Source organism: Conger conger, chromosome 5 (assembly GCF_963514075.1).
Source record: "Conger conger chromosome 5, fConCon1.1, whole genome shotgun sequence".
NCBI classification, from domain to species: Eukaryota; Metazoa; Chordata; class Actinopteri; order Anguilliformes; family Congridae; genus Conger; species Conger conger.
This window is the reverse complement of record NC_083764.1, coordinates 57,433,495-57,442,207: the sequence shown is the minus strand read 5'-3', so window position 1 is coordinate 57,442,207 and position 8,713 is coordinate 57,433,495. Positions and strand designations below refer to the sequence as shown.

The following is an 8,713-nucleotide window of genomic DNA, read 5'->3' as shown; positions in this document are numbered from 1 at the left end:
GTGTTTTTTCTTTTGTTTGTTTTTTGTAGACTTACATTAAAAATGTAGGCCCCATGTTGGCAGTTCTCGACAACGTAGCCAAAATGAAGTGCAGGCCACCTTTAAAATCAGTTAGCTACTCCAACAGGCTTAAGAGAAATAGTAACCGCATTTTACAACTCTCTGTGTGGACGTTTAAATGACTGACAAGGCACAAGGGGAGGTCCTCAACAAGGTATTGTCACAGTATTGGTACATAGATTTGCCAGTCAAGAAAAAAGTGGGTCCCGCCCATCGTCCATGCCGTGACCAGGATCGGTTGAGCAACACGGTCGCAGTGTGATGGGGTCGGGGCCGGGGTTGACGCTTTGACAGCCGTAATAAAGGAGATAGAGAGAAATAGAGCAGGCGAGCTCCAGCATACTGCAAACCATGTTCGCCAAAGGGAAAGGCGCCGCTGTGCCCTCGGACGGGCAAGCTCGGGAAAAGTAAGACTTTTTGAAACCTTTCGCTCAACCTTACAGTCTAGTTTATTCAATTTTAAATTATTATTGTTGCTGATTGAGGTCTCGTGCTAGACGTATTCTTGGTGGGACAGCGGGGCTCTTTGCGAGACTCTGTGTCCTCCCTTGTTGCGGGGAATTTAATTAAACGCGGTGTCCATTCTGTTCGTGCCCCTGACTTGGCGTTGTGAAGCCGCCGATCCCCCGCTTTGGTTACTGTACGCGCGACTGGGTTCTCCTCGGAAAAAAATGGTGAATTTAGTAGTTTACCCGACTTGGATTTAAAAAAGTTTTAAAGGGAAAATAGCTGGAATAATATAGTTATAACGATATATTTTAATATCAAGCTCGATCCTCACCCCTCCGCGTTATGCAGGTCAACATAATGGATACTTAAATTTCTGCTGCATGTTCGTTTGTTCAATTGTCTGTAGCCAACCGTATGCAATAATAAAGCGCTAGTTTACTGTAGCCTATGTAACAACGTAGTCGTCTGCTTGTTACTTTGTTTCAAAGTAATTTGTGCTGTTGTGTCTTAAATATTTTAATATACACGCATCCTATTACTAGCGACGATGTTCATATATTGTCCTTTTGCATCGGACTGCTAAAGAAATATCGCGGATGTAAGAATCTGTGTTGCTAAAATTCCAAGTATAGGAGAAACTTTAGGCATTGCTTTGTTCGTGTATTCTACTCTGCATAATAATATTTTGTCGGGTTTACGTTTCTATTTTAACATATCACATGAAGGTCCTGTTTCGTTGAAACTTTGAAGTTGTGCGTTAAGCCACAATCCTAAATATGTATTCTTTTTCCCCCCCACAGACTAGCTTTATATGTATACGAATATTTGCTTCACGTAGGGGCGCAGAAGTCGGCACAGACATTTTTATCAGAGGTAAAGTTGTCGCTTATTGTCTGTTTATTTTGTGCATGACCCCGTGTCTCCTGTGATAGTCTTTGTTTTCGGAGCCCTCTGTGGCCTCCATTTTGAATTTGATCACCTTTTTGCCATTTATTGCTTGTTGCTTTCACAAAGCTTTCTCCTAAACCGGCGCCCAAAACCATGCATAATTTGGATGCACTGTCCTGTGTGTAATTTCGTTAGATACGATGGGAGAAAAACATCACGTTAGGGGAGCCCCCGGGATTTCTGCATTCGTGGTGGTGGTAAGTATTGTTTTTTTATTTTGTTTTTTGCATAATTTTTTCAAAAGTTAATTGTGATGTAGCTACATTTATTGTGTTATATAAGATTCTGTATTGTGTTATAGAAGTAACAGCGAACGTATACCCTCAGTTTTTAAAATCACAGAATGCGAGTTATTTATTTTTTAAATCCCCCGTTTATATATAGACAAAATAAATTATAGATTTTCAGTGAATAGCTGACAATGGCTTACAAAAAAACCCCACCTTTTTGGTAAATTTCATGTTGGAGGCTATATAATTAATTTGAAAGCGCTAACATGTATGGGTACTTTAAATGCACCGAACCCAATTAGTAAAGCGCTCTTCATTTGCACCCAGTAGTTATGCCTTATTAAAATGTAAGCCTAAATTTGTACCACCACGTGTACAGTCATCACACTCTCAAACACAAACACCATAATTATAATGTGGGCATGGAATGCCAGTTGGTGTTTACAAACAACAGTTCTTCTCCACTTCTTGCCAACCTCGAGTCTTGTTCCCTGAGTTCACGTATAGCGAGGGGATATCCTAGTCAGATATTCAGCGTTCAGAAACACCTGGCAGGACCGCATGTCTGGGCCACGAATGACACGCCCCACTTTAGGACACATTGTTCTGCCATTGTATGGGTTTGTAGCACGCGTTGTAAATCGTAACCGGACCCCCCTCTTTTTTTCTGTGTCCCAGTGTTTTTTGGGACCTATACTGTGCAGCACCAGAGAGGCGAGAGACTTGTGAACACTCGAGTGAAGCGAAAGCCTTCCACGATTATGTGAGTATCCCGTTTGATTTCAGAGATCTCCGGATTGGGAAAAGCCTGAACTGTTTTTCTGTCATTCCAGTTAATGGTTTTGTCCGCTGCCATGCAGTGCAGTTCAGTCCAGCGTTTTGGAGGAATATATGTCATGTTGTGCACTGTGGTCCTTTTTGGTGAGATTTTGGGCGTTTTTAGTGTTGTCCATCAACCTAACACATGCACATTATGGGCCAGTTTCACTGTCACAGATTAAGCATAGTCCTGGACTAATTTGAGCTTTTCATGGAGAATCTGCGTTCAAAATTTAGATTTAGTCCAAGGCTGTGCTTAATCTGTGTCTATAAATTGGCCCGTGTGTCTGTTTAGGTGTGACTACTGTAAGCTGTGCATGAACACCACGTGTGCTTTCAATGTTTTTGATTTAAGATGTTTGACTTTAACATGAGAGTTTAATGTGTAATGTCAAAAGAAGTTTGGAAAGCAAATGCAATCTATCAGAATTTGATGTTGAGTGAAGCAAGGTCTCCTGCAAGAAGGGAAATGCCTTTTTTTGACACTGATTTTGATTCTGTGTTTTTACAAAACTTGCATACTGATATCCATGTTTGAATTATGGAACTTAGCATATTCCAAGGGACTGAAACGATTTTGGGTGTTGACAGAATTTAACATTGCGACTGAGGAGATATGAAAATGTGTTTCCGAATGGTTTGACCTTTCTAAGGATATGATAGTTGCTTGTGTGTATTAATTATTGATGCCATAATGGGTACAAATGTTGCGATTGGATCGTATGAAGATGAGTGCGTCTGCAATGTAACAGTCCGTCGAATGTACGTTAATTTAAATTTGCAGAGCTGCCAGTTGATCTGAAATGGTACGAATGTTTGTCGAGGCTCACAGCAACGTTTCCATTTTTTAAAAAACTGTATATGAGATTATGCTGAGGGTAATGGTCAGTATGTCTTGTTGAGTTATAGGTTATGGTCAGTTGCTGACCTTAGCTGGATAAAGCTGGCTCGCCTTTTGGCTGTAGTTCTCCTGTGTCCTTGTAGCAATATTTAATGCTGATATTTCTCTAAGTCTCACCAAATCTTCAGAGAACCAGAATGCTTATTTGTCTAGTGTGTGTTTGTATGGGCAGCTATTGGCAAAAAGTGAGTTTTGATCTATATTAAATGGCTACTGTTGCCATCAGCTTCATCGTCATTGACCAGCATTTTGGCTGGTTCTCTTGACCAAGGTAGGAGTCTATAGAATTAAAACTTATTATATAGTTTTTAGATTGTCATTATCATTTCTTCTCATTCCATGTAGTCAATGGGAATTTTTCAGGGTTTATTTAACGTATCTGGTCTTGTTGTGGTCTCAGGAGGGGTGAAAGTCCAGTGTTTTCAGTAATGCTGATGCCATGAGGTCTTGTGTTAGAAAGTTTTTTTCATTGTTCTTCTGCTGAATTCCTCCTACTTCAGCTGGATTTCAGGTGCCTGAGAACATTCTGTTTCAGGTGCCTGATCATTTTTCTGTGTATTTGTGCCTCTAGCAAAATCAAAGTGCCTTGTCAAATGTTTCATGTTAAATATTATTTTATTGCGCATCGAAAAATAGAAAAAAAAAAAAACTTGAACTGGTACCCGTCTTGTTTTGGTTGTATAACCTTCTCTTTAGCCGCCTCGATTGGTTAATTATTTTTCGTTTCCAATCGTAACCATTGCTGATGGTATTGACTGCCTTCATGGTAGTGTCATTGTTGTGAGTGTTAACTGGTGCGGCGTGCTTCAACAAACGCTCCTGTGTTGTGGCACGGCTCCGGTGCCAGGGTGCTCAATCGCAGGCCTGTGAAGGCACGTTATCTCCCAGCCTGCCCCTTTCACCGGGCCGAGTCCAGTGTCTTAGCCCGGCTCAGGCTAACGCAAACACCGGGCCCGGCGTCTTCGGCGGGGCCCTCTCGGATGCTCTGTCTGCGTCGAGGGTTGGCGGGATTGACTTGCCATTGCTAAATTTAGCCCCCCGTCTGCCTCCTCATTACTGACTGATTGCTGAAGAGCGTAGCCTGAAATGCATCGCTGATTGACGCTCTTGCGTACCCCAGCTCTGCATTTTATTTATGTTTATTTATTTAATTCCTATGTTAGCCCTTCATGTCGAAGGCGAGGGTTAGATGTCTTGTGGTAGGTGACTTGAATGAAAAACCCACGGACTTATGCGATTGACGGAATAACCTGCTTATCACCTCAGTGGGGCTTAGTTAAGACTTTGACACCGTGGGTGGAATTGGAGGCTGTACTGGTTCGGAATGGGTGGGCAAGTTAAGTGCTCTACTTTTATTATCCGGGTAAAATGTTGATAAGTCAGTCAACTTGTATTTATACAGAATATGTTCCTTAATTTAGTCATGTCCTAGGCCAGTCTGTGGAGACCCAACGGTTTTGTGAGCGTTAGACCTTCAGGTATGAGACGGTTTTCTATGAAGTCAGGTGTAGCGTATTTACCTGTCAGTTTGCTGTAACTGCCATAGGAGACGCCTCCCTAGTATCTTCCCTGTTCGTGTTATGTAAGTGGGTGGCCTCTTCCTCAAATAAGAGCCCTGCAGGTGCTGTGAACATGAAAGGCAAAGCTACAGAAAGAAGGGACTCATAATTGCTATGGCTGGAAGGTTTTATTGCCTTAACGCGGCTGTTAGAAATGTCAAAATATTACAAGTGGAGGCAGGCTACAAAGTTAAAATGTCAAGGGCAATTAGACGGTTCACGTGTTACTTCAAATGATCGTTTCTGTGTCCCGCTGAAATGTGTCATGGTTTTTTTTTTTTTGTTAAAAAAAAAAATGTGCTCATAGCATTGCATGACTATTTATTTTTCCCCATCAAATTAACTGCACGCAGTGTAGTATTTTTCATTATGAGACTGCTTCCTGCCATTAGGAGCAGAGAGTGAATTAATGACATAATGGGCCGTCAGCAGGTTTGAACAGCCTTTTTGGTAACTTCAGCATCATGCTTCGCTATGAGTGTGACTGTGCTGGAGTATCGGGGACGACGAGTAATTTTGTAGAGTGCTCCTTGACCACAGACGTGTGCTGTGACCATTAAAGTAGATCCCGCCGTAGTTTTTACGACCCTGACTCATGGCCGGCTTTGTGACGAGTGTGACATCACTCCTGTACGTGTGACATCACTACCTCGCTACTGTACGTGTGACGTCACTACCTCACTACAGTACGTGTGTGACATCACAACTTCGCTCCTGTACGTGTGTGACATCGCAACCTCACTCCTGTACGTGTGTGACATCACAACCTCACTCCTGTACGTGTGTGACATCACTACCTCTCGACAGTACGTGTGTGACATCACTACCTCTCTACAGTGCGTGGGACATCACTGCCTCACTCCTGTGCGTGTGTGACATCACTACAGTACGTGTGTGACATCACGTCTTGGCCGTGGTCTCTCCTCCGAGCAGGCCCCACTCGCCCCAACTGAGTCAGAGTTGGCCGAAACTCTACCCCTTCCACCAACGCCACTTAACACCCTGTAACAAATTGGCTCTTGCACCGGCCGGCAAACGACGCCAGTGCACTTTCGCAGCGACGCAGACGAGCCGCTGACCCTCCCGGCGGCGACGGCCGCTTGTGCCCGCGCCCGCAAAACCCCTCCGAGGGCCCGTTTCAGTCCGCAGTGTTCCCTTTAGGACGGAGAAGCGGCCCTCGGACGACGTGCCGCGAATCCTAATTGGGAGCGTTTGGTCTTCGGGCCCGACGCACGGGATAGACAGTTCTTTTGTGAAAGAGCCTCTTAAATATGTGTGCTTTCCGTGTCCCTAATGAAAGCAAATTGTCAACAGTTGTTTGTTAACGGGCTAAATTAAAATCTGTAATTAGTCAATTAGATTAAATGGTTGGCACAACCTGATTGTATCCTGCTGTGTTGGTTATTAAGAGGAAGGGGTGTGCTTGTTTTAATTACAGAATGTTAATTCTGACGGTTCAACAACTGAAGTAGATATTTCCCATATGTCATTGGCTTTGAAAAAGCAAGTCGGAGGGAAGAGGGAGTCTTATTAGCTTAGAATGGGGTTAATGTGCTCTTTCGGAGAAGCGATTCACAGCTCTTTACGAGTGATTCCGTGTACGTCAATCATCGCCGTTGTTCCGCATTCTCTCAATACCTGAGGCAGCGAAATTAGTCACGGATTTGTGTTGCCCTCTTAAGAGGTTTATTCTTGTTGATTGACTTGTTTTTAATGAAAGGTCTGATTGTATTTGAGCCCTGGGTGCTGGGGAGTGCGAGGGCAGGGAATCCGAAGTTACGTCGCTCGCACGGGCCGTGCGCTAAAAGATTAAAATCGCAGGGGCGCGAGCGGTTCCTTCGCTGAGTGGCAGCGGACGTTTCAAAGTAAAACCGCCGCCGTTTAAAGGGAAACAAAAAAAAAAAACCACAGGCCCTTTTAATGAACCTACAGGCCTTGGGTGTCACACAGTCACCTGACCCCCTAATCTAGCCTTGTCAATACCCATCCTCTTAATGTAGTTGAAAGTGAGAACGACAACAGCAAGTGGCTTCGTAATGGAAATTAACTCGCCGTTATTAACGTAGTTGTCCATATATGTGTATATGGTGAAATAATGAATATTCCTTTATAATAAATAATAACTGTTGGTGGAAATGTCCCTGGGCTTGCGAAGAAGCCGCGTCCCTCTCGCCCCTGCCCTCCTTGTCCGTCATCCCTGCTCCTTTGTTTGTTTGCGGTGTCATTGTCAGCCGCGGTGTGGACGTACCGCGCGCGACCGGTCGCCTGGGCTCTGTCTGCCTGTCGCTACCCCCCCCCCCCCCCCAAACCACTCCCACCCCCCGAGCTAACGCTTCACTGCTGTCTAGGGGAAGGGCGTCCGCTTGGCAAAGCGCTAAGTGACAAATTTGTAGCCGCAAGTAAGCGCCACCCCTCGTGGGCCCCTGCTCCTCGGTGTTTTTCCACTGTCCTGCTCCACGGCGGCGGAGGGAGCCCGGGGTGAGGAGGGAATGGGATGGGTGACTGTCACTTTTTATTTTTTAAATATTTTTACTTTGTTTTTGACTCGTAACAGGGGGGTTTATTTTTGGGTTTCGGTGCGGATGGCGGGGGGCTTGCGGGGCAGAGCGACCCCGGTCAGGACGGACATCTGCTGCCATACGCGACGCTAATGAAACGATATCAAACCCCGATACCGCCGTCACCCCCCCGGCCCTTTGAAGCCGTGACAGCGGCCCCCCAGGGGCCCCGCGGCCAACAAAGCGCCGATGTTCATTTGGACCGTGACCCCCCCTTGCGGACAGATGTGATCGGAAAATCGGTGGGGTGGGGTCGGGCGGTGGGCAGAAGGGGGCGGGCGGGGGGGGGGGTGACGCGTGGAGGTGGTGAGTCTTTGTTTTTGTGAGGCCGATCACTGCTGTTGATGTTGCATGTAGATGGCTTACAACACCCCCCCCCCCCCCCCCTTTGTGATTTTGGCACCATGTCTGCAGGGCACCTCACCCTCCCCCCCCCAACCCCCCTCCATGCTGGTATCCAGTCCCACCCTGGGTTCGGTTACAGGGTCATAAAGCCAGGCCTCCTATTGTTCGACAGAGAGCTGGGCCTCCCTTAAACCGCCCTCAGATCCCGCAGTTTAAAGTCCTGCATGTGTTCTTAGGCGGATTAAGTCGTATAAGCGGTAAGCTTTCTTTCGCAATGTGCCATCGCGGAATGTCCCTTCCCGCACCCTGTACTGCACTCTGCGTTACGTAACCTCCCGCCGTCGCGGATGAGAGAACAAAATAATTGTGTAGCCCCGCGAGAATGCGGCGTGTCGCACGAGAGGCCTTATTTACGCCTCCGGGGCCGCGCGTGTTCGCCGGCTTCGGGCTGTTACCGCCGGCGAGGGGGAAAAGGCTAAACGGCCTGAGTGTGCGCTCCAGCACGGTGACTGTCGTAACGGTTCTGTCCCTTTAAAACCGAAATAGCTCCTGGTGTTGTGCGAGGGGCGGGGGGTGGGGGTGGGGGTGGGGGGGGAGGGGCGCCTGTCTGTGTTCAGGGGACTTGATAATAGTGAGGTTTGCGCTCAGCTTTTAGCTTTTAACCCTGACACAGCAGGAGAGGAGGAGCGAGCGTGCCGCCAGCACCCCCTCCCAGGCGCCTCTGGCTCAAAGCGGACCCCCCAGGGGACAAGGACTGGGGGCTGGGGGGAGGCGGAAGGGAAGGGAAGGGGGGGGGAGGGTGTTCTGAAAGTCTTGAGCAGTGGGAGAGCGTGAAGCTGGCGG

General features: G+C 46.7%; 1 protein-coding gene across 4 annotated transcripts in view; it reads left to right on the top strand.

Moving 5' to 3' along the window:
• Positions 1–259: 259 nt before the first annotated feature.
• ssbp3a (single stranded DNA binding protein 3a) overlaps positions 260–8,713 on the top strand; it is a 61,668-nt gene continuing 53,214 nt past the window's right edge. For 2 of the 4 annotated variants that reach the window (XM_061241738.1, XM_061241739.1), the window contains exons 1-4: positions 260–467; positions 1,311–1,383; positions 1,594–1,655; positions 2,367–2,451. In XM_061241738.1, the coding sequence (XP_061097722.1) occupies positions 412–467; positions 1,311–1,383; positions 1,594–1,655; positions 2,367–2,451 (276 nt within the window). In that variant the 5' untranslated portion in view covers positions 260–411. The remainder of the gene's footprint in view (positions 468–1,310; positions 1,384–1,593; positions 1,656–2,366; positions 2,452–8,713) is intronic. The other 2 variants (XM_061241736.1, XM_061241737.1) reach the window with 1 other exon arrangement.